Here is a 26978-nt window from a genome sequence, read left to right as displayed (position 1 = left end):
TCTTCTTCTTCTTCTTCTTTGTGTTTAACGGCGGTTGGCAACCAACGTAAAGGAGCATTACCGCCTCCTACTGTTCCGGAGTATGGGTCAGACAGTGAGTTCACAAGCTGTATAAAAAAAAAAAACTAAAAAAAAACCCCTACACTCTTTCATAAACACCTATAGCCTTCAGAAACCCCACCAGTTCCCTCACCTGTGCCCTACTACCCTCCAACACACTCTTCAGATTAAATTCCCCAATTCCCCGCTCCGTCAACCTATTCTGCAGAACTGACCTCTCCACATCATAACCCTTGCACCGCAGTATTACATGCTCTACTGTCTCCACCTCCTCCTGGCACACTCCACAAAGCCCCGTCTCATGTTCTCCTATCATCTGTAGCGTTTTATTTAATGCACAATGTCCCAGTCTAAGCCTGGTAATGACCGCCTCATCTCTCCTATTACCCCTATACAACCTACTCACTGCCACCTCCTTCTTAAGATGATACAATTGCCTGCCCATACTCCCTGAATCCCACCGCTTCTGCCACTCCTGAACAACCTGCCTCCAAACAACACCTTTCCCTTCAGATCCACTGCTTGTAAGTTCCATCTCAGTCCTACTTTTAGTCAACGCTCTTTTCGCCAACCTATCTACCTTTTCATTTCCACTGATCCCTACATGAGCTGGCACCCAAAGAAAGTGAATATTGCCACCACAACACCTTATCCTGCTTATAGTCTCCAGAATAGTATACAGCATACCCTGCCTTGTCTTCGAACAAAACGACTGTAGACTTGAAAGAACAGCTGCCGAGTCAGAACATACTACCACCTGCCTGATTTTCGAACACTCTACCCATTTCAATGCTACCAAAATTGCTACCATTTCAACCGTGTATACTGCCAGTCCATCCGAAGTGTATTCTGTGTATTCCAATATTTTTTGACGGAACTGTTTCCAAACCCTGTACTTCCAGTAACTGGACTTTTAGCACCATCCGTGAACACATGAATACACTCAGGGTATTCAGTCAAGCTGTGAAAATGAAATGCTGAAACAAGATCGACTCTGCCTTTCAATGTTCTCTTCAGATCCAGCAAGTACCAGTCCACAGGAGGAGTCTCCAATAACCATGGGGGAACCACAGAGAACACTACTGCAGGACATATTTTAAGTTCATACACCTGACACTCCTTAGCCCACTGATTCCCCACCTTTCCAAAATGAGCCTTCTGACTTCTTCCATACTCCCAGCATTCCAAAAGTACCTCCTTTGTGGGATGTGCATCACCATGACCACCAAGATGAACCCAGTAATTCACCGACACTTGCTTCCTCCTAAGATCTAGGGGCATTTCTCCCATCTCCACCTGTAGGGCACCGACTGGAGACGTCTTAAAAGCTTCACAGCACACTATAAGGGCTTCCGATTGCAGAACATCCAAACGTCTCAACGCAGAAGGAGCTGCTGAACCATATGCCACACACCCATAATCAAAGACCGACCTAATTAATGCCAGGTAAAGTCTTTTCAAAGCAGAAGAGTTCGCTCCCCAACCCCTCCCAGCTACACACCTCATAACATTAATAACTTTTTAGCATTTGGTTTCAATCCAATCAATATGCTCCCACCATGTCAGTCTCGAATCAAACACAACACCTAAGTACGTAAAAGAGCTCACTTTCCCAATTACCTTGTCATACAGTGTCAATGTCAAAGTCTCACTCACTTTTCTTTTGGTAAAGAACATCATTTTTGTTTTTTCCAAAGAAAACCTGAAGGCTGTGATGGATGAAGACGAGCTGAGCTCTTTACTGTTACTTTACTGATTTACTGTGACCGATACCGCGTCTTTAATATGAGATTTAAAAAGGTGTAAAACGTTCTTTACGTCCTCAACGACTGATAATAATAATGTGAGCAGCTATTTACAGTTTGCACTTTATGCTTTATTCTGCGCTTGTAATATGAAATGTTTGTAACATAACAGCTACAAACACTTGGTAGAGCCTACATTAAGACAGACAGACACACACACACACACACACACACACACACACACACACACACACACACACACACACACACACACACACACACACACACACAGGGTTCACACACACACGGTTTGTGTACCCGAAAAACCATAAAAGCGAGAGCGCTTTTACTTATCTTTGCTCAGAACCCCGCCCACTAAGTTCTGTACTGACCAATCCGGTCTTTAAGTCTGACATCGTAGGGTCGCTGTCAGACCGGATAGATAGGCTGAACTACTGTAATTCATTATTATCAAGATGTCCTAAAAATTCCCTGAAAAGCTTTCAGCTACTCGAAAATCCTGCAGCTAAAGTACTGACAGTACTGCATACTGCAGCTTCCAGTTTGGATTCGGGAAATTGACACTATCTCTACTTTTAAGATTAGGCTTAAAATTTCCCTTTTGCTAAAGCATATAGGGCTGGATCAGGTGACCCTGAATCCTCCCTTAGTTATGCTGCAGTAGGCGTAGGCTGCTGGGGGGTTTCCATGATGGATTGAGTGTTTCTTCTTCAGTCACCTTTCTCACTCACTATGTGTTAATAGATTTCTCTGCATTGAATCATTCTTGTTCCTAATCTCTGGCTCTCTTCCACAGCATGTTTTTTGTATCCCTCTTATCCCCTCCCTGAGCCTGGTTTTGCCGGATGTTTCTTCCTGTTAAAAGAGAGTTTTTCCTTCCCGCTGTTGCCAAAGTGCTTGCTCCTAGGGCGTCATATGATTCTTGGGTTTTTCCTCTGTATGTGTTATTGCAGGGTCTAGTATAAAGTGCCTATTTTTTTTAAAAAAAAGGAATTGAACTGAAAATTGTTCCCGTCCTGGTTCCCTGCGAAAGCAAAAACCCGTGCCTCCACCGTGACAGAGCTGGAAACAGCTTGAGGTTATTGGTGCTCATCTCCTTATCAAGAGCATTCTCAGTCCATGTGACAAAGTCAGCCAGGGTGAGACTGTTGTCATCTTAAACTTTTCACAATATTAAGCACGAACTGCCTAGACTTACTTTATCATTTTAATCACTGGTGGTTCAAGAAATGAAGTGTAATCTCACAGACTCAGATTCATGGAATCACGGGTGTTTGAAAGATTTTATTGCATGTGTTGTAAAAAAGTTGTGTTTAACTGCAGTAACATCATAACTTACAGGGCAAAAAGTGACTTAATAATAATAATACGGATATTATAACAATAATAATAACAACAATTATTATCATCATCATCATCATCATTATTATTATTAATACGACAGTGTATTTACTAAAAACATCAGTCATAATCAGGACAATCTCAAGCCCACCAAGGGAGGGCTCCAATAAAGTAAAATCTATGGCCAGGATTTCATTTAGCCTAGATGCCTACAAGTGGCCCATATAGCTATGCGATACCAACCCTGAATCTTCTGTAGTTTGACAACGCTCACAACCCTGGACCCACTGCTTGATGTCAGAGGACATCCCTGGGCAGTAACAGTGCTGTCTGACCAATTCGGTGGTATGCTATGGTCCTGGTGCAGCTGTCTCAGCTGAAGTCCCAGAGACTTTAGAGCATCTGGGAGGACAAGTTGGAGCACTTCCTCACCCCCATCAGGACGTGAAGTCTGCTGATAGAGTATGCCATCCTTCTCTACCAAACGGTCCCACTGACGTAGCAGAACCATAACTGGCTTGGGAACCTCGCTCCTCTCCCTTGGAGATGGCGGAGACTGCCTTTTCCAAAACACCAAGAAATCCCTCAGGTGTGGATCAGCCTGGTGTCCTCTGGCAAATGCTAAGCTTATGTACTAAGAAGTGGTCTGTGGTCACCACCTTGCTAATTGCCTATAATTTCCACCTATTGTCTATTCCATTTTCACAACAGCATGTGAAATTGATTGTCAATTAGTGGACAGTTTGATTTCACAGAAGTGTGACTGACTTGGAGTTACATTGTGTTGTTTAAGTGTTCCCTTTATTTTTTGAGCAGTGTATATACATCCCAAAAGGCTCACACAAGCTAGGTCCCTTAACTTTTGGTAGCTGTTGAAAGGATTAAGTTGTGGTATACCAATGGCCAGAAATGCCATTATTATTACTTCATCACAAAGTCAGGGGTGATCTGAGACGAGTGCTGCAAGGTACACTGTGCTGCAGATGTGCTGTTGCTATCCTCCATCTTCAAAATGCATCACCCTCCAGGACCTGAAGATCAGTGAAGCACCAGCCAAACCAATCTTAATATTGGAACAATATTATAGTTTGATGTTGAATTTCCACCACCTTTGCACCAGTGGTTAATGTTGAAACAATAATAAACTCATGATTAAAAATCAACAGGACTTCACAGATATTTCAATCAATACTAAACCACTGCAAATTACCATCAATGTCTTTTTCAGAGGTTTATTATCTAAAAAAAAAAAAAAAGGACACAATTTAACATGTCCAAAATAATATCTCTATAACATTGAGTGCCAGACCTGATCTAATAAAAAAAAAAAGACATTTTTGCATCAATTAAGAAAACAGTTTATTTTATGAAAACATTTTTTTGTTAAATCTATTATTTACACAGTGTTTTCAGTTTACTCTGTGATGGGGCTGGACCCCCCAGGACCGTGACTCAGATGTTGCAGGACACTAAAAGCTGTAAGGCTTGCAAAGAAACAACAGAAGCACCTAGAAACACTGTGAGACTAGTTAACAGCACCCAGTGCAGGAGGAGTTTCAAGTGAAACCATTGTGAGACCTTCTCTCTTTAAATGCCCTCTTTTGCTTAGTCAGGCCCTTATTTTTTCCTCCCAGCCCAGTTAGGTCCAGAGGCCAGCTCAATTGTAATGGGAAAGGCCAGCATGCGACAGACTTGCACCTCCTGTGTGTTCCCTCCAATCAAAGAAAAGCCTTCCAGGTTTTGAATTAGTTTTTCTCTCTCTTCCTGATAATTTTGACAATGGAACAAAACATGTTTAATAGTTTACTACTACATTTCCCCATTTGATTTTTCCCTATAATGAACAGTGAACTGTTTAACCCAGTGTGTCCGAATCTGAATCGAGATATTGTCTCTTCTCTCCTGGTTCTCCTACTTTCCTTTGAATAGAATAAAACCATCTCCCTGTCCTCTCCTCCTCCCACCGATTTGCCATCTTTCCCTTGTTTTCTGTTTTACCATGCTCTTCATTTCAGCTTTGCCAATACTGACATTTAAATCAACTTGATCTCCTTTAGCAGCCTGCTTTGCAATTTTATCTGCCACCTCATTGCCAATAACACCATAATGTGCTGGTATCCATACGAATTTAACTATCAGTCCCATTATATTTATTCTGTAGATTGTCTGTAAAATCTCAATTAAAATGTCTGGTCTGGCATCTGAATGACTTATCCAAGCTGGTCAATGATGAACTAGAGGGAACAGATTATTGTCCATAATGGCTTGTTATCCTCCACCCACTGAACAGCTAACAACAATGCCAACATTTCCCCTGTGCACACTGAAAGTCCATTATTGAGCCTTTTTCCAACCTTTATCTTCAATTCTGGAAAATTGAATGCCACACCCACTTGATTGCCTATATTTTTTGCTGCATCTGTATAGAGTTGTTCAAAATCATAAAATTGATTAATATAACCCTGCACTATATAGGAATTCAAAATAAATTCCTTGTCTTTGAAAACATGCGACACTGAAACCACCACGTGTGCTGCAGGCACTTTGGAAAATCTGATCACATTTCCACAGATAACCTAAGCAAGGATCTATAATCCAAAAATAATAGAAAAATGATTAAATATTTTTAAAAAAAAGACCAGTAGAAAGTTACAACACTGGAACAAATTTATGACCAAAAACCTGAGGAGGTAAGACGATGGAGGGGATGGTTTCGGTTGCCGTGAGAAAGACAGTAGGCTGTATAGTTATCTCCCAGATCTGGTGTGATCCTAAAACTATACAAACTACTACCTCATTCCACAGCTCCCACTTTCTCCCTCAGTCCACCCCGGTCATATATTAACTTTATATGAGCATAATAAACATGGCCCTGCACTCTTGGAAACAGGACAGATGACCGGTCTTCAGAAAATCCTGCAGCCTTCTTCCCAGAAGCTCTTTGTTCTTGAGGATAGGTAGGCATCTCCCAGGACAAACCTAGGAGAAATTAAAAAAAAAAAGTAGTAATAATAATAATAATAATACTACATCTTTAAATGATCACAACCAACAAAACCTGAACAAAACAAAAAGCATCAAAGAAGAGTCAAATAAGATGTGGGAGATGTTATGACGCATCATTTGAAGGCCAGCAGAAGGTGACATTAGATGTGCTGCTAATAAAACGTGTGAATTAAGGTATTTGTTTGCGGTACCTTTTAAACTCATCTTTGCTGATACTGTGTTTGAATATTATCACATGTATCTGCACTGCATAGGCTCAGGAGGGCATTTCCTGTTCTACATGCAATATATTTTTACAAAGCAAGAAACTTCTTCCTGACAGTGAGATACGAGAACAATGACAGCGAGCAGATGTGGGGAAAAAACAAACCCCAAAACAGTCAAACAGGGTTTTTAACATTGCTTCTCTGATTGTTTAGTGAACTTCTGTCATTGTCACTGAACCCTGGTAGATATACAAGATATTAAATGGTGGATGGCTCAGAAATTCCTGCAGCTAAAGAGGAGATCATTACCTGCCCTCACAACCATGTCAGAAATGACACTTTCCAGTTGTGTTTTATTCAACAACTCAGTATGATTAACTCAATTTTATAAAAAACAAAATCTAGGGACAGCCATGCATGCATTAATCTCCTCAAGGTTAGATAATTGCACTTTATGACACACTTTCAGGCAATATAACATGAGGTTGCTCTGCTGACCATCCCACAGTCTTGGCTAAGAACCAAAGTGATTGGGCTTTTTCTATCAGGACACCCATCCTCTCCCTGAGGAGATCAGTTTGACGAGCACACTGTTATCTTTTATATCCGTCTTAAAGACATTTTTAAAGCAGGTTTTTATCTCTTTAGTGTCCATAATTGTTTTACCACCTCCTCTACATTTTTTATTTGTGCTTTTAAAATACCTGCATTTCATTTTTAACTGTCCTTATTTCCCCTTTTAACTCCTTCCTCTGCCATTATTGATGTTCACTTTTTCCACGTCATACATTTTTTATTTCCTCTGTCACATTATTCTTTACACATCAAAATCAACAGACATTGTGACGGTCCATCTGGATTTAAATGATAGATTCACACAGTTAACAGCGTGGAATAGTGGTCAAAGTTTTAGTCATTTTTGATGGGTCACATCACACTGGCCACTAATGAGTGGCATGACGGGAATCTGCAGTGTTTCTGGATGCAGCTGCTTTTTGAATTGAAAAAGGAAGAATGTGATACAACACCACAAACCTACAGCCGAAGCAAATCCAACATGCAAGCTTTTCCCCGTAACAAAAGCCTTTACGTTTTGCTATTTCTCTGTGGGCGCTATCCAAACACAGCCATTTCTAAACATCAATTTGTGTTATTATATTAATAAAACGCAAATGAAACCCTCAGCTTTCTGCCTGTGTGGTGTTCAGAGGTGATACTAAAGGTTTGGGTGGGCCCCCTGCAGATTTTCACACTTCAAACTGGTTAGTCTGATGTTTGGAATGACTGCAGTAAACGATGTGGAGTCACTATTTTAAACATGTACGCATAAAGTGTGTGCGGCAGAGAGTTAAACTAAAGCAGGGATCCCGTATCATTCTACATTATTAGGTGACGCTAACATGCTAACCCGAGCACAGTCTCAGCCTCTGGAAACATCGGCTGCTTGGTTTACAGTAACCCTGTCCCCGTCAGAATCACAGCAGTATCTGTTAAAGGAGGATGGAAAGCAGCCACTGCCACCGTGTGTGGAATATTTATCTGAGCCTGCCTCAGAAGTAGCTAGCCCGCTGTTAGCTCACAAAGCTAGCTGACAGCTACCTCGAATTGGCGGTTCTCGACCTGCTGTCATATCCGCACCGCACGCGACAACACACACCTGCCTGTAGGCTCGGTACTTCCCCCCGTAACTAATCGAGTGTTTGGGTGCCGACCTACAGTAGTGGTTTACCTCAGAAGCCTCCCTGTAGCCTGGGTGGCCCCCCATATCATCGTCGCCATCTTTCCGAGCGGAGCGGTTTGCAGCCAGCTGCTGATACGCAAACAATATCGCGAGATTCATGTGTCGTGCCGGGATTTTTTATTTTTATTTTTTTTAACGCGTATATAATCCCTGAGCTTATAAAATATCAAGATTTCCCACTTTCAGGACTTCTTACTTCAGAGTGGGCGCCAATAATATGAAAATTTTGTGGGGGGGGGGGGGGGGGGGGGGACTTCATGATAGATTTAGGCGATAGATTTAGTGGAGTCGTTTTTTTATGAAGTTCCAGTCTGAAAGTCACTGTTAAGCATAAATTAGCAGAATGCTAGAAAATTAAATTAAAATTTTATGTCTAGAAGACAGTGTAAATAATAATTTTAAGCGCTTAGTTCTATCATAAGCGCCCTCTGCCGCTCTCCAACGTGAATTGCAGCCAATTTCTACATAACGGGAGTCAAAGGAAGTGGAGTCACTCTCGATAGATTGGCTCCGATTTTACATACATCTTCAGCAGAGGTGCTTTTTACTTCTTTATTAAAAGAATTTACACCTGGGTCATTTCTTATTAAGTCATTGGGAGGAGACAGCGAAGTAGTAGCACACCAAGAAGAGCGCATCTACTGATCGTGAAGATTTTGAAACTTAAATTTCAAAGCCGTAACACACATCTGCGAGTACTGAGAAAATTATTTTAACACAGAAGGAATTACATCTAGAAGTTTGTTTTCTTAAATATAAATATGGATAAAAAGGATAAGGTTGAACTTTTTTCTTTGACCAACCAAAACAATATGACAGGACCCTTTAAAGCAGGGGTGGGGAACTCCAGGCCTCAAAGGCTGGTGTCCTGCAGGTTTTAGATGTGTCAGTGATTCAACACAGCTGATTCAGATGGCTACATTACCCCACTCACCATATCTTGAAGTACTCCAGATGGCTGGTAATGAACTAATCATTTGATTCTGGTATGTTGACCCTGGATGATATCTAAAACTGCAGAACACCGGACCTTGAGGCCTGGAGTTCCCCACCCCTGCTTTACAGGTTATCCAAAGTGGACTTTTTGAAGTTTCCTCCAGTGAATGTGTTTTTTTTTTCTTTTTAAAATCCCTCTACATCACAGACATTACATTGGTGCAAATTTTGCTATTAAAATCCCTCAAAAATTCAATGAATGAAGACACAGGACACAGGAAATACTTTTTTTTACTAAAAGAATAAATTTTATTTCAGCACTGTAAGTCATTTCCCAACCAGTACAAACATGACTGCCATCTTTGTCTCTTTCTGAACCATTCCTCCCCTGCCTCTGTGAGATCAGACCACCAACAGCCAGACAAATTAAAAACAAAAGAACAAAAAAAACTTTCTCTCACCTTTCCACAAACCGTCTGGTGCTTCCATAATGCTAACAATGATGACAAATTATACCAACCATAATTATAACAGCAATAATGATGATGATAATATTTCTATAACAATAATATTATGGATAAATTTTAACCCTTTTTTCGCTGCACAGGTAGTTTTTGGGTGGTTCCGGGTACTGATGCGTTGACCGATGTGATGTGAAACGGCCCCCAACTTGACGGGGACTTGGCCACGAAGGGAGGGAGGTGGAAGGGGGGGACAGGTTATTCTGAACCTTCTGGGGGGCTGTTGAGGGGGGGAGAGTGGCAGTGTAGAGAGAGACAGAAATTAGGGACCCTTATTCAAACCGGACAAGAATGCTGTGAGATTTCCTGGACAGATACAACCCAACCGATGACTCCTTTCTGTATGACAGAAGATAATACTGTTTCATTTCTACAATAATACATGCACACACTCCTGTTCCGGGGCTTTTGCTTCTCTTCAGAGGATGCTCCCGTTTTCGTGGGCAGAGAGGTGGGGGTTACTTTTAACCAGCTTTATGACACAAATACTATCATTTCAGTCAGAGAGCAAGAATTTTCCTCACAGCGCTTCAGCTGAGACGGTTTAAACCTCCTGATTTAAATCAGAAACTGGAAATAAACTTTTATGATGATCAAAGCGAGATGTAAGCCATGGATTGGAATTTGTTAACTAGGACTGCAGCTAAGGCTTGCTTTATTGATTCCTTCAAAATAAAACCGCTTTTAGCAGAGAAAATGTCTTAAAATTGCTTCTTTTTATTTGAACAAAAGCCTCTAAACCAATAAATGCCCTAACTAAGATGGAAAATAATTTTTATTCACTATAAAAACAGGATGTTGACTATGGACTGGGATTAACTAACAAGTTCTGCAACTTGCAATGATTTTCACTACTGATGTCAAAAGTAACAGACAGCATCTTAAAATCTCTTATTTTTGTCAGACCAACTGTCTAAAATTTATATATTTAGCCTAAATCATATCCGATCATGAAGTCAATGATGCAGCTAACAATTCCTTTAAATATAACTTAATGATTGCACTAAAATGTGCCAGGAAGTAGCTGTATTTTCTGCAGCTCGATGAGACTAACGTCAATTAGCTTGTTATGGTTTAAACGTACAAATGTCAGAATAAAACACTAATTTCCACCAAGAGATCGGCCCTACATCTACCAAATATGCATTCTGATTTTTAGTAAGTGACAGAAAATTGCTCATCTTGCAGCAGCAAAACGGCATAATTAAAATCGCAAGTTCAAGTCCACAAAACTATGAGATTCTATCAAATTATTTTGTATGAGAAGCCCGAAAGCTCTGAAAGCAGATCCTCATGGCTAAAATGTTTATTTCCTTGATGTGAATAAATCTCCTGGATGGTCGATCAATCTCAGATTCGCACTGTGAGGAAAACTGTCTCTCTTTCCTCCGCCTCAGTGCCCACGTACAGCATGAAAAGACCCGCTCAGCTCAAGTCCTGGGAGCTAAAAGACAATGTTTTGAAGAAGAAGAAGAAGAAAAAAAAAAGCAATAGAGGGTGCCAAGAAGCTCGGCGTGACAGAGAACATATTTGTCAGGTGTCGTTCCTTCTTCCCGTGTGTGTGGTTACTTGTAATAATTTGATGTGATAGGAGCAAGTGGAGCAGTTCACACCGCCTAAAACTTCACCATGAGGAGCGAGCGGGAGATTTTGATGAGACGCTCACTCGCCGCCCGGTCCGTCTGCATCTCCACGAAAACCACAGTATGAAAAACAACAAAAATAAAAATGAAACACCACACCGTTACCTCACAGATCTGTCAGATAAATCACACGTGCTGTAATGTCATTATACATATAATCATCAGAAACTTATTACTCAGGGTGGAGGGGCGGGGAGCTGTCAATGTTGGGCAGGGGGAGGGGCTATAGAGGAGCTTGTTTTTGGGGGGGCGGTGGGATAGACGGGGATACTAGGTGTACTTTGGTTCTCAGGTGTTCACAAGAGATATTTCGCTGCTTTGTGCAAGGGCGCAGAGTTGAGCTTTGATTAACGACGAAGAGCGAAAACTCGTTATCGGGGATAATATGAGAATCGAACATAGTGCAGACGACGATTTTCAAGCCGAAAAAACGGGCAATATTTACTTACGTACAATAATAAAACGGTGAAGTGGTCTACAGATGCCATATAAAATACAGGTAAGGAAAATGGCGATCGTTACAGTTCAAATCTCTAGGTTGGCTAAGCGTATTTCAGTACTAACTGAAGCGATGGTAGAAGGATTAGATTAGAAGATGTAATAACATTAAAAATAGTAAGAAAAAACACATTTTGCACAATTGAATAAAACAGTTTTGATTTTTTTTTCAGATTTTTTTTAAATCCACTCTGGCTAGATACATACAGAAACTGATTATCAACGTTAATATAACCTTTACTGTTAGTTGGGTTGATTAAGGGGGCGGGGCAGCCCGAAGAGAAAAAGAGAAAAAATAAAAACGGCCAATAGAAACGGTCCTAAAGGGGCTAACGGAGCGGCAGAGAAGGAGGTGAAAGGAAACTGAGATACAGTGGGAGGAGGACAGGGGTGGGATTAACCTGTGTGGAGGATATCTGTGTGCGTGTCTGCAGTGGGCTTGATTTATGTGTGTATGTGTCTGTTTTCGTGGATGTAAGTACTCTACAAGGAGGCCGAGGAAAAATTTGAGGGTGGGAGAAAAGAATAAATGGATGAACAGCGAGAAGAAGTGTCATAGCAGGGGCGGGTTAGAGGATAACAAGCATAAAAATCACTGATCAAATACCTATCAAACTAAAACAGACGAGGACAAAAGAGGGACACTACATCATGTGTTGTGTTGACTTTTTTTTTCTTTTCTTTTTTCCAAACTACCTACTGTGTAACTCAGGATTTAACATCTATATATCCGTGTGTTTATTATGTGCGTGTATTCTAAAAATGTGTCAGTGTGCGCGTGTTTCTCCAATCTGTGTCCATGCAGCAAAAACTTGAACGTGAATGTGGGATTTATTTATTTTTTCTTCCTCCTCGCGGTCAGTAGAAAGTGTTACCAAAAAGATCTCCGATGAACTGACGACCACTCCACTGGGAACTGAAACTGCACGAAAAGAAATCACTTCAGCACGAAAGCAGAGAGAATGCCGCTGGTAACAAATCAACTGATTCCTCTGTGTGTGTGTTTATGTATTGTGAACGTGTGTGTGTGTGTGTGTGTGTAACTGTTATCTGGCGAGCGAATCGAGAGAGGGCATCAAATACCAGGTCACACTCTGGATCGCCGCAGAAAAGCCATCTTCTAACAATGTACTGCTGTAATACACGTATTTGTAGTAATGTCAAAAGTTGAAAGCAGTTAAGTATATGACTCCTAGTAATTCTAGACTTAGTATTTCGGCCAGTGGAGCTATATTCTCTAGCCTAGTCTTGGTGTCTGTTTTACAGTCCTGTGTTAAGCCCCGACACTGTTTACCTACTCTCAACCTAAGAACACCTAAAGTGCTCGTAGATCCCTACCCATTAACGGCTAACTAGTCCGAACCTTTTTTTGATTTCATTTGGTGTTGGTGTAAGAGGCGGCGGCGTGGCCTCGGCGGGCCTACGCTCACGGCTGGGTCGACTGTCAGCGTGTCACTGTAAATGGCTGAGTTCATAACAGAGGGGATGTCTGACGCGACTACATTAACACTTACTTATATATATTTATATATATAGTCAGGGTCTTCTGTTTCCTTCAAAAAACAAAAAAGAAACGAAAAAAGAAAGAAAAAAAAAGCATTTCATAGGAGCTTTTTTCTTCCGTGTTAAATTTTGTGGCACACGATGAAGCGCAAGTCATCAATGTAGTAAGAAAATAAGGTGCTTCTTTGCTGACTTGCCCTTTTTTCCATGTGACGAGTTTATTTCAGCCTCTCTACGTACGTTTTAGAGAGATTACAACGACCATGGCCAGCATCTCTCAGGCAGTATCTGTCGCTCTACTGCTTTGACGTTTGCAGTTGTGCTACAGCTAATCGTTAAGAAGGTACATGCTTGTATTTCCTTTGTCAGATGAGACGTTACTGTGTGTGTGTGTGGAGGTGGGGGACACATTTCATTCTCTACAAACATAAATGCTCTAATAAAACATTTCCTAGAAGTCTCAGATTGTGAGCGGCACGCTCGGGGGTCCGCCACGAGGCCTCCCTCTCCCCTGTCAAGTGACGATGCGGTCCAGCCCGTGAAGGCTCGCGCCACGCTCGGCTGAGGCGCTTCAGGGGCAGGGAAGTGCTTCCTGCTGGTCTAAAGTGACACACCGGAGCTTCGCCGAGCAGCGGCTCTCAGTGTCGGGCATTCGTAATGACAACAGCTGCTCAATCTTTTGAGGCTTTGCTGCCACGCCCCTTTTATATCACATGTGTCTTATGAAAATACACTTTGGAAATAGTTTTTAAGAAATCTGAAATGATTCCCAGGATCTCCTCGACGTGGACGATCAAGACTCCTTTTAGCTTCATAGCAAAGTGAATGTATGAGGGCAGTCTGAGGGGAACTCTGCCTGGCAGCAGTCGCCCAAAAACCTCACCGCTCATTTCCATCTTTTACTGGACAGTTTCCATTCCTACGTTTTTGGCCTTTAACTGAAGAAGGTGCCTCAGAGAGGTTGTCATTTCTATATCAACTGTTAGAGGACTGTCCAGTGTGGTTTAACATTTTTTAAAACAAAGTGCTTCTTTGTCTGAAACCACTCTGTTCACATTCTGACGTCTCTCAAATAGATCTCTACCTTTAAATGTAGATCTATGTGTCATAATGATTTAATCGGGCGCGGGGAACGCCCCTCACCGACTGTCAATTCAACTGTCTAGGGGCTTGTTGAAATCCATTATATTTAAATAGAACATTAAGTGCTTCTGCTGGGGTAGTACAATCAAAGCTTTGGGAGGAGGGGGCCGGGGTGAGGGGTGGGACAATAACATAATAATGCAATTTTTTTTTCTTTTTTTGGAGGGTCGGGGGGAAATCTTGCATACTGTAGGGCTTAAGGTGCATAAATTCATGGGATCTCTTAGCACAGCTAAGTACTAGGCTATGCTACACTGGGCAAAGTAAGATATCACACTAATGCCGTGGTGGTGCAGAAGTGCTTCAGTGACTGATTAACCAATCAAATCAATCAATCAAAGAATAAAACGAAACAAAAAATAACGGGGTTTGATGCGAGTGCTACCGCTGCATGTTTAGCAGCGCTGCCCGCCGACCTGGTTGCAGAATGGAGTTTGGCAAGGGTCGCTGCACAGAAGAGTCAGACTCTGAACATCTCTGACCTCTCGTGAGTTGGCTATGGCAACAAACCACATCAACATACAACGACTGCCTGTCACCGTTGCTGCATGCTTAACGTTTGTGTGCAGAGTCGAACAACGGGACGACTCAAAAAACTAAATAATCAAACTGTACAAACAGCCCTAATAAACGGGGGCGGGATTGATTAAAGATGTGGCGGTGATGGGGCGGGGTTTTAAGCTTATTTCACTCTGAGTGCGGATAGGGGAGGATTTTTTTCTTTTGACAGGTGGGGCGCTTACGGACTCATGGAAAAACGTCTCTTTAGAAACAATGTAAAACCATATGAGAAAACTTATAGGGGGGAGGGGGGAACGGCTAACTGGTTTAGCTAATCACACGTCGCAGCAGAGGAGGCGAGGACGGGCCTCCCGTCGCCTCCTGCGCCGTGTGATGATGTGCACAGCTAGCAGACAGGGCTACAAAAACAGGGAAAGGCAGTCGAACACAGATAACTCTCTTAGAGCAGCACATCCTGATAAGGATGCCATCACTCCTCCTTCTGTAGTGCTCCGTCTGACGGGCAGTCGTCAAGGCAACAGGGGGCCTCCACTTCCACCCCCTCTGATTGGTTGTCTCTGCTGGCTAAGGCACACGGGGTTGGCTGGGCCAGGGGAGTCAGCTCCAAGGGCTGGCCGATGGCAGAGGCTGCTGAGCTGCCATTCAGCTGCTGAGAGGCAACCTCTGGCGTGGAGCCCACCTCCTCGGAGGGCTTTGGGGGACTGCTGGATGGGGGGGACGACGTCTGGGGAAGGAGAGACAGAAATGTTGGAGTGCAACAAAGTTGACGTCCACGCCTGATTTCAGTGTTCACCTGAGAGTACAGAGGCTTGTCTGGGTTTGTCTGCTGTCACACCTGTGTTCTGTTGGCAGTTGTCTTCTTCCCTCCCCTTAGTTTTGCTGGAGTCTCTTTACCCCTCCTGTGGTGCACAAAGAGAAAGGCTTTTTAAAAAAAGTCTCCACTGGGTTAACATTACAGTTCTTTTAGGTCGGCTCCAATGCATGAAGTGGCTAGTATAACCTTTAGGCCTTTGACTAGAGATGAACTAACTGGCTGGTGACCAGAGCAGCTGATCAGCCTCAAATATATCCAGTTCTGTAGCTTTATATTCAGTCTTTTTAGAATGATTTTACATAATGTAAACAGGAGGGAGGGAAAAATACTACACACTAGTTTAAAAGCAGGAAAACACAGGAAACGGTCAAAACACAACTCAATATTCAGGATTAAACTAAATTAGGGCTGCCACAAACGATTATTTTGATAGTCGACTAGTCACCGATTATTTTTGCGATTAGTCGACTAATCAGATCATCATCCACTGGACGTACAACGTACAGCTTATTGCACCAGCAGCATCTGCTCTTATATAACTATCATTAGCTTACAGCTTTAAGTGTTTAAGGTGCTAACTAAAAATAAAGACAAGATGATAGTTTATTAAATTTTAATGACATTTGCAGATTGTTTCGGTGAGGTTTAATAAACTCCTTGCTATCTAAAATATAACAGGACACCGGAGTAAATTCTCGAGCATCTCACACTTCTGATAATCAGCCGTCTGCTTGACATTTATTCAGCTGTGTAAAAACTTTAATCTCAGCCAAACCGATTTACTCAGGAATAAATAAAATACAAAAAAAAAGCCAAACAATAACATTTTTAATTTATCTAAGTGACTCATATATTTAACATGAGCAGCGAAAGACGGCGGTGGGTTTGAAAACAATTTGCCGGGAGTCCGGTGTTCTCACGGCTCTAGTGAGCCTTGAACCCCGGCTAGCTATCGAGCTAGTGGGTAACAGACGCCTCCGAAAACGTCGGAGCGCTTTTGAAAATATGTGGTGTCCTGATAAACTGAGCAGATATTTGAGGTTTACACAGCTGCATTCTCGCCTGAAAATATGTTAAACGTTTATTTTGTGACCCAGAAAGAATAATAAGAGTAATATTAAAACTAACTAGCTGCCGCCATTGTTGGAAACTGAGCTGGGCCGCGCTATGAATTCTGGGATACAGCTTCTTCTTCTTCGGGGTTTAACGGCAGCTGGCATCCTTGTACATGCAGTGCTGCCATCTTCTGTTTCAGTCCGTTATTACACTCTTAAATCCTGCTACTTATTCTTGCATCTTTTGGGATCTTACAAAGCTTCAAACGAGGCGTCGACTATTAAATCAGTCGTCGACGATTTTGATAGTTGACGTAATCGTGACTAGTCGACTAATCGTGGCAGCCCTAAACTAAATGCTGTTCTACTTATCATGTAGTTGAAAGAATAACCAACTCATATTGCGCATTTGGGATGGTGACTTCACGGCGGTCATCTTTTGTACAGGCTATGATCGACACAGGATTTGTTTCATTAAGTAGTGATCTCTTTTTTACAACTGTCTGTCCTTGAAGTCCGAACAGTAAGAGCTGACTTTACAAACTTGATCCAAGAAAGAGGCGATCGATGGTTTTCAGAGGCTGAAGAAGACTCGTCACTATAAGAAAGATGAATTTTGAGAAGAATTTGTTTCCCTGTCAATGTAGATTTTTACTACTTTGATATATTAATTAGATACCAGAGCTGTTAATAAACGGAAAGAAGCCCAGAGACTATGGCTCAAACGACATCATGACTTTTTAAACTCAAGCCGCTTATTCAAACCCTGCAATGTGTTTATTTTACTTGAAAAAAAATTATAGCAGAACTCACCCTTTCCCGGCTCCCACTGACACCACCTGCATGTTCAAGCCCCCTCTCCCACGGACTGGTTTGTTGCCAGCCCACTGACCAACCACCATGCCAGCGATCTCCAGTTTCCCTCCCTGAGGGGGGATGGACTGAATGCCTGAAAGAAAAGATTGCAAAGTCACTACACACCAACTCCCTGTGTTCCTGTTTATATTCCATATTATCTTAATAGGACATAAACTGCGTATTTATCTATATTCTACCATGTTTTGTCACCTAGTAGATAACCAAGCACACAGTTTTATACCAACAAGAAACTGTACAACATTAGTCTGGAGTCAGAAACATTTTCTTGTATCAATTAAATGTAACTGCATTACATACAAGACAACTTTCTGTTCAATCTGTAAAAGGAAATCTATTCTGCTTCATACTGAGGTCAGTGTATATTCAACGACTACTTGAGTCGTACAAATCTCAGTTTTCAGACTGCTCCAAATGCTCAAGAAGTATTTTCCTGCTTTGTAACTCACAGAGTGGATATTTATAATATGGTCATCTCAGAGCTCAAATGTTTTGTTTGCAACAAACAATCAGAAAAAAGTTGCTTAAAAGAAGTTGGAAAGGAGCTCAAACTACTTGTTTCAAACAGTGGATGAACTGTGGCATACCTGGGAAGCCTCGGGGTCTGTGCTGGGCTGGGTGGTGTGGATGATGTGGGTGATGCGGGGGCATGCCGCCCATGGGACGGGGTGGGTAGAGAGGAGGCATGGGGTAGAAAGGGGGCATCATGGCAGGGGGAAGGAAGGCAGGAGGTGGAAGAGGTGGTGGTGGAGGAGGAGGGCGAGACAGGTTAATGCCCTCGAGGATCGCCTGGCGCATCTTCTCGACCTTGGACACCAGCTCTTCCTGCAGAGAAGAAAGAATTACGGCTGTTAATACGCGACAGATACAGAGTAGATCCCACTTTCTCTTTAACTGTCACTTTTATTATCCATAAAACTGGAGTGGGCATATTGATGTATGGAAAAATAATAATAAAAATAAGTGTTTCTCTCTGATGGCGACTCAGTGCTACGTTTTTCTTCCCACGCCAATAGTGTAACTCCATACATATAGATATCTATTAACTTATCTTCCTCCAATCTCTTATGTATGAACCTATGTGGGTCAGGACGTAGTTAGTTGTACTCTCACAGTTCTGGATGTAGCATGCACCACACTCATTAACCCCCCCAAATCTATCCTGCTTATTTTAACTTGTCCTGTTTCCGAGGCTGCATGTCTGCATTCTGTCTTATTGAAGTTCTATTTTTGCAAAAAGTTAAATATAAATATATTCTTGCCATACGGTAAGTCACTTTATTACAAAGGTTTAATAACATATGAAACACAGCACAAGCCCATTTTAGCCCATGTGACACCGTCACAATGATTTCAAACACAATTTTTATTCATTTTCAATCTGCTGTCATTTCAGCTGTGAGGATGAATAAAGCTTTTTTCTGAAGCTCTTTATCACAGGTCTGTGTGCTTCCTCCTGCACTCATTTTTCATTCTGTTCTTTTAATGTCTACTTTAAAATTTGGCCATGGGATAACAGCTGGAAACTTTGTTAACACACACATTCAGAGACATGGTGACTCATTTGCACTTCTCCTGATAAAGTGAACTGAGCAGCCAGCCTCCACCACGGTCACTGATTAGGGCTTCAACCAAAAAACACAAAAACAAGTCTTTAATTCCTTCAATAATTCAGTTTTGTATTTGTGTTAATTCTTATAGTACTTTCTATTTTTTTTATTAATTTAGCTGTTTAGCATGATGAAACATCGCTGCCCTAGCAAGCTAGCAACAGAAATATAAAGTTAAACTGATCAGTGATATTCTATTAATGTAAATTTACAGTACCCTACAGGAACTAATGCGTTAATAAGGCAAGTTTTGTATCACGGCTGGGTAAGCTGATACTGTGTGTTTATTTTGGGGGTTTTAAAGGCTTCGTTTGACTGGAACAGCACAGGAACACTGGAATGGACCTGAGCTCAGAGCGCTGCGGTAGGCATCAGGCCCATGGGCTGCCAGATGAGCTCCTATATGAAGTACACCAAGGCTCTTAAATAAAGCCGATATTTGCACGACCGCAGTCATTAAAATGGTCTCAATTTTGACTTGTCTCAATGTCTTATTTGTTTCTATCCCAATGAAGGTCGCCAAGAAAATTTGTGGTTTATATTTTTTTGAATGTTTTTTTGGTGCTTTTAGGTCAAAGGCAGTGTAGAGCAGATGGCCTGAGGGTGGAGTTGATCGACCATCCCAGTACATGCAGCGTGCTCCAATCATTTACAATTGTTACGTTTTTGTGTTATTGTTGGGGGGGAAAAAAGGACAATTACAATATGTAACAAATTTAAAAAAATATATTTAGAAGGCAGCTGACTTAATCTTTTTTTGACTCCTAGTTTTTCTTGTCCAACATCCCATTTTATTCACCTCTGCGCACTCCCATTTTCTATAGTTATTGGTTTGTGCCGTGTATTTATTTCAAACAGCTGTTAGCTTGTGTTTTTATAAGCTGTATTGGTGTGTCCAACTTAAATGGGCAGAGTAACCGTAAATCATTTTGAATCAATATTACACTTCAAGTCTTAAAACAAAAGAAGATATGAACTTCCCCATCCTGCTCTTTAAAATAACCTTTACAAATTTCTTAAATTGTGGGGGAAGGTGGAAAAAGTCCATTTTAAAAGCCATTTACACACAGAGCTGTATGATGACTGGACTATAATTCACCCTCCAACAGGGATTTTGGGACATGAAAGACAAACGATGGTCACACTCAGCCCTGCGATGCTCTGCTTCGTACCTGCCCCTCACACATGTCCAGCAGGGCGGCTCGGTCGCGGGCGGCTCGGGCCAGTTTGCTCTGGAACAGTTTGCCGTCGAAGAAGCCCCAGGGGCAGCAGTGTTCCCACGGCAACGGCTGACCGCAGACATCATTGATAAACAGCGCCGTATCGACGCCGGCCATAAAGAGAGCAGCCAGCTGCACGCCGCGAGCATCCACCTTCTCCACCTGACAGCCAACACACAGATGAAAAATGACAGCATTTAAGAGGTGGGAACAGAAACGAGAGCAGAGAGGTGACGGCGCTGAAGAGCTGCGAGGTCTCTGCGACACGTGAGCGTGCACTCTTCTCAGAGACTTTAGCTTATCGGGGATTTTACTGACTCTACAGAGTTTCATAAAGGCGCCTACACACTGCGCTCTCTGGAGGTTCACTGCCACCCACATCACAGCTGATGCATGTATCATACATACTCAGGGCCAAGAAGCACATCGCCACTATTCATTTTCACGCTACTTCCTCCTTGGCTCGGTCGATGATACATCATTCAAACAAAGCTTCTGTTAAAACTGAACTAAATTTTCCTTCCACAGTTGAATCTTAACTTTTTTCGAGGTTTTTTTACCGCCACCTTTTCTGTTTGGGTTTATTTTGCTGTTTTCACATTTAATGGTGCATGATTGTGCATTTTGGCTTCTTGTGGATCTCCTGTTTTTTTATAACCTGCTTCACATAGTACAGCCAGGATTTCAAAAGAAAATTTGAAAAACGTGGCAATGACTTCACTGAGTGAGTTCTGATTTTTTTTGTAGTTTTCTGGAATTAACTTCTGGAGTTGTGACACATATCCTTAAGGAGAAACACGGAGCATGTCGAGGATGCATCAACCATGACCGTGGCATGAAAACCTACGCAAAAGCGGGAGTGTTTGCAGTCAGCTGGCAGTTTGGGTACGTCGCGTCCACCTGCAATGAGCTCCTTCGCCGATGGAAGCGGAGTATAAAGTATGTGATACAACCAGTCTGTGGGATACTCTTGATTCGTTGGTCCGAGCCAGCCGTGGAGAAAGGCGAAGTTATAACAAAAAGAGCGGAAGTGAAAACGAGTGTCCATTAGAGCCGCAGCCTGTTCTTTTCATGCTGTATTTTTCATTTTTGGTGGGGTTTTTTTTTTTTTTTTGCAGTTCACCTATTTCTAGTGAACTCTGCCGTCACTCCCTCCCTTATTTCAGTCCACTTGTCAACCGGTAAGCATTCAGCAAACGCATTCCCCATCCAATTCCAGCGACATGAAGTCGGCATCTGAGGTGTGTGAAAACCCATCTCCACTCACCATTCAAATGGAAACATATGAGAAGACAATAAATTACACTTTAACATGCCATTACATTCTTCCCTTATTAACCAAACTGCCTCAGAGGGAAAGGATGTTTTATTTTTCAGCACTTCAGTTTTCTCAAACAGCACCAAGACATATAATTTACACCACAAAGCAAGAAAAATAAGTGCAGGAACAACTCTTATTAATGATTATTCCCTGAAAGGAGGGGACTCTCACCTTCAGCTCCTGTAGCTGGTCAGGCTCATAGAGCTGGCTGGAAACAGCTTGGGCCAGGAAGGCATCGAGCTCATGTCTCTGGAGGATCCTTCCTCCAGGCCACTGCATCATATACCTGAAAGAACAATAATTAATTCAAACAGTGCCCTGGAAGTTTTCAGTTTTAATAAGCAACAACAGAAGCAGAAACTGTAGTTTTCTTTCATTCTTCAGGGAATATGACATAACAGTTCTCAGAGACACACACTTATATTTAAATCAAAAGGATGACTCGAGTGCAGATTTCGATGAAAAAAAGAACAATAAAAAAAGATTAACTTCAGCATCACTCTTACACTCTTCTTACATGACTGGAGTGGAAAATCTTTAAATCAGTTTTTATTGCTTATTGTATGAACGAAAATGATTTCTTGCAACACAAATTGTGACAAACAAAAGCAATTATATTTATTTTAGGGGATATCGAACAGTCGAACGCTGATGTGCTTTTTCAACATGTACGCAATGAGGAAGTGAAACTGGGAGTCTTGGGCTAACACACGCAGCATTAACCTGCATGTTTCTGAGAAACCGGAGCTCCCAGGCAAAAGCCAGAACAAGCCCAGAGACATCCTGCACCATTACATAAATCAATCCTAGGCAAGGCATACATTCAGTGCCAGTAAGCTGTTCCAGTTCATGTCTGAAATGCAAAAGTGAATTTTCATCTCGTTATTTGTTAATTTCTCAAGTGTGCCTGTTGTAAATGTTCCTTCCTGCTGTCACTTTGTCTGCATCAACAAGGCTGAAGCTTCCCTTCATGTTTCACTCGTGAAAAACAAAGCAGCAACTATTACCTCTGATGAATTAAAACGTAGTTACATTTAACTGTAAAGCATATAAATACCCACACAAATCAAAAATAATCAGCACGTTGTTTAGTTTGTCTCCAGAAAAAGAAAGCAGGGCAATCTTGTGTAGGATTTATGCTGCAAAGGCTGAGTTACTGGCTCCATTGTATGAACAGACATGTCATTTTCTGTCAACCTACTGATGAGCCTTTTTCACAGAAGACATCCTGACATGTCACAGTAAGAAAAGCACTGCTATAAATAATAACGCGACTGTTGAACTGCAATTAGAGTCCTGGTGTTGGGAGTGCTGGCTCACTACAGCGCTGATGGGGTTTAATGGGAGAGCAGACAAAGTTTTTGTTAATGGTATTACACGTGTCTTTCCTGCTGTAGTTAGTGGAAATGTCGGTCTTTTTAATTTGTAACTATTTGTTATAATCTACTTTAATAACAAGCAGACAGGAGGATACTTCTAAGGCTGTAATCCATGTCTCCAGCTGGTTTATCAACAAGTGAAACCAGATTCAAGCAGTGTGTATTTATTTTATTCTTGTAACGCGTGACCCTGAGCAAAGGTTGCTCTGACCTGAGTTTTTGGGCAGAATTGCTCCGTAAATACAGCCACGAATGAGGACTGAGAGGAGACAGGAGATCGGCAATAAGAGAACATGACAAGAACAAGACGTGCTGGAGCGCCACAGTTCACGGCCTTGTTTGCAGAAGACATTCTGGCTTTAATAACAGGTATAATTATGACATCGAACTGAGTGACATTTATCGTTGTGAGCTTCCTGTTCTGTGGTAGCCTGTATGCTGACTCACTGTTTGACAGGAGCAGAGCCATCGTTATCATAACGGACATCACGTGTGACAAAACTACTACAAACAGTAAGGTGTCAGTTTAAACTGAGTAAATTTAGCATTTGATGAACTGGATAAACATAAATACTACAAACAAATATAAATGGCATATACCTGCTACTGCTCAAGTCTAGGATATTACTGTTATTACTGAACAATGGCCAAAAAGAGTAAATCTTAAGGAAACCAGTAGGGGTTTTTAAGCTTCAAGAGAAAGGTTTTCTTAAGACAGGGCTCTAGACTAACTTTTTGCCATGGGCGCACCGGTGAGAATGAAACAGAAAAACATGAAGGAGATTTTTCTGGCCTGGCTTTTTATAGCAGATAACCTTAAAAATATTCTGCAATATTCTGCAGTTTTGCATAATTTTAAAAAGTTTAAATTTCTTCAGTATTGAACAGCAGAAATTTGGCTTTCTTGTCCGAGGTCATTTAAGTGAAAAAAAAAAAAGAAAAGAAAAAGACAGCAGCCGACAGCGCTGTAAACAACGGTAGACTGGTGGGTAATAAGCGAATGAATAATGCAGAAAACAGATTTGAGACGGGAAACTGTTCTTGAAGTACAGAGAGAGAGAGAGAGAGAGAGAGCTAGCTGTGCATGAAGTGTGATTTTTATCGTGGTGGAAGCAAAACAGCAAAAGTCAGAGGGAATTCATGACGACATTTATCAAATGTGAAGCGCAGTTTGCTGCTTCTTTTGCTGCTGGCTCGGTGAATTTTGGTTGGAGAGAGACAAAACCTGCAGCTCAGAATCAGCGCAAAAAGACGTAAACACAGAGCGGACCCGACGCATCAGATTCGCTGAGCTCCGACAGCGTTTCCATGTACGGACCATCGGGTGAGAAAGCCGAGAAAGACAAAGCTGATTCTGATGCGTCGGGTACGCTCTGTGTTTACGTCTTCGTGTGGAATCCGTGTACCTGCTCTCATTTGCTGTTTGGTGATTGTTAAATAGTTTTGTGAGCTTTAATCTGAGAATCAGTCCACACCTGGACTTTCAACTGGACCACAGCCAATCAGAGAGGTCCCGCCCCTGACCATCTCCGATTGGTTTAGTCCACAATTTTATTTTTATTTTTTTTAGTCGCACCACTGAAAAATTTGGTTCGCAAGAGTTAAGTCTTGCAAAATGTGTTTTATGTATCACCATTATCACTAAACAATAGTGCCTCTGGGAAAATTCAGGAGAAAAATGTAAATACTTTGAATTACCTATGACATCAGCCTAAAAAAACTGTTTCATTGTAACAAAGGCAGAAGTAACATTGGATCAATTCTCAAGCAGGGAGAGGAAAAAAGAAAAAATAAAGACACAAGGTCTGTTTTTCTTTTCTTTTTTTTAACTATTTGACCAGATTCCTTGACATGTTTTAAAGTAACTACCTACAGGAATTGTCAAGATGCCTGCTGAGTGCCAAAACTTGCTTCTGAAAGGATTGGCTGTTTGGTTATACCCAATTATGCACATATTTTGCTCTGTCACCTTTATACAGGGCAGTATTTGCAACAGAAAACATATTTGGATATCCCACCCTCCAAAAAACCCTATTTGCCAAATTTAGATTTGCACCCAGCAAAGCGTTTTAAAATCCCTATAACTGATGATACCTGAGCACGCAGCACATGAGCAGCAGATGCTGTGGGACCTGTGCTGGGTTGAGGAGGGCTGGGCAGTCAGAGCGTAGGCAGGCCAGGAAGGCCCTGGTTCTCCTGGAGCGGTCCTCGCTGGCACGACCTAACCAGAGCCGCCGGAGGTTGGGGCAGGTCCACTCACGGAAACACAAGGCGGGAACCAGCTCTGGTGTTAGGGCCGACTTGGCCTTACCGCTGCTCCACTCTTTGATAATCACTGGAGGAACTGCAACACAGAAACAAATGTTGGAATAATAAGATACATACGGTGGCGTTGCTTATGATGCAGATGCCTCAGTTTTGGAGATTTCCGAAGCTGCTAAAGATGAGAGCATGTAGAGGTTTGAGCTGTTTCACACAGAGATTCTGCCAGTGCTGTGAAATTGGAATATTTAGTGAAGAGACCTTGAGCTGTAACGACCAGCTGGGTACACAACTTCTGCCTTTGTTTGCCACACATGACAGTCGAGTGAATCTTTTGTAAAACAAAAATTCGAGGATGTCCAACATGTCACTGCAGTCATCATTATTTAATGTTTACAAGCCTGAAGGCTCGTCTGACCTATAATGACAATAAACAACAACTTTAAGTCAGTTAATGTATCTCGAACATCTATGGCTGCCTGAGCCATACCGACTCAAATCAGGTAATGGCAGCATACGTACAAGCCTGATTGGCATACTGACCCAGGTAACAGCAATGTATGAGGAACAGGAGGTTTTAAGCCTGTATATTCCTTGACTTTAACAGTACATCTCCCTACAACACAGGTGTCGAACTCCAGGCCTCGAGGGCCGGTGTTCTGCAGGTTTTAGATGTGTCCTTGATCCAACACAGCTGATTTAAACGGCTAAATTTCCTCCTCAACATGTCTTGAAGTTCTCCAGAAGCCTGGTAATGAACAAATCATTTCATTCAGGTGTGTTGACCCACGGTGATATCTAAAACCTGCAGGACACCGGCCCTCGAGGCCTGGAGTTCGACACCCCTGCCCTACAATGTAATATTAAGTAGTTTCTCAATATGAAATCAAAATGACTTCTGGATGAAAAAGCCCAGGAGCAGATGAAAAACTTCAAATAAGCATCTAGCCAGCTTTCTGACAATTCAGCAAATATACAGCAAATATACCTTTTAGTCAAGAGAACAGAGAAAGGAGAGAAAGGGAAACAAGCACAACTATAGCTAGCAAGATTTTAAACGACAGGTGGCCTAGTAAGAGGCCAACATGAAAAATGTACCAAGTAAGAGTAAGGTTTGGGAGGCTACATGATACTGACTGAAAGTGTAATAAAAATTGAGTATCTGTAGTCTGTAAAGTCTGTAATCTGTCTCAGCTGATGCAAGCTTTAGATGAGAGGCCTATTTAAAGTGAACCAGTGTGGCTTCAACACACTTTTTATTCTTGAACTCTAGTAGAGCAGCATGACTTTGTTCTAGCAGTATCCAGTTCACAGCATGCTTGAGCCTTGGTGGTTCACGGGTTCTTCCTGAGCATCCTAACCAACTTCCTCTCATCTGAGGGTGACTGTTCGAGACTTCCTCCAAACATTAGAAAAGTGGAAATACATTCAAGTAACTTCTACTTGCATAGAATTGTTTGAACTAATGATCTTGGAATCTGTAGTTATTTAGAAATGGCTCCAAGAGGCCGTCCCAGCTTGTATAAATCAATATGCACTTCTCCTCCTTAGACCT

The 26978-nt window shown here is 41.9% G+C and overlaps 1 protein-coding gene across 1 annotated transcript in view; it reads right to left on the bottom strand.

Annotated features, from left to right (window-relative positions):
* Positions 1–11978: 11978 nt before the first annotated feature.
* Positions 11979–26978, bottom strand: part of fam120c (family with sequence similarity 120 member C) — a 37816-nt gene continuing 22816 nt past the window's right edge. Inside the window, exons 11-17 of the mRNA XM_080898263.1 lie at positions 25256–25505; positions 21954–22068; positions 20414–20623; positions 18219–18456; positions 17569–17704; positions 15722–15785; positions 11979–15610 (exon numbers count right to left, since the gene is read on the bottom strand). Coding sequence (XP_080754389.1) covers positions 15356–15610; positions 15722–15785; positions 17569–17704; positions 18219–18456; positions 20414–20623; positions 21954–22068; positions 25256–25505 — 1268 coding nt within the window. The 3' untranslated portion in view covers positions 11979–15355. The remainder of the gene's footprint in view (positions 15611–15721; positions 15786–17568; positions 17705–18218; positions 18457–20413; positions 20624–21953; positions 22069–25255; positions 25506–26978) is intronic.

Source organism: Rhamphochromis sp. 'chilingali' (genome assembly GCF_963969265.1).
Source record: "Rhamphochromis sp. 'chilingali' genome assembly, chromosome: 12".
Taxonomy (NCBI): domain Eukaryota; kingdom Metazoa; phylum Chordata; class Actinopteri; order Cichliformes; family Cichlidae; genus Rhamphochromis; species Rhamphochromis sp. 'chilingali'.
This window is presented reverse-complemented; position numbering and strand designations above follow the sequence as displayed.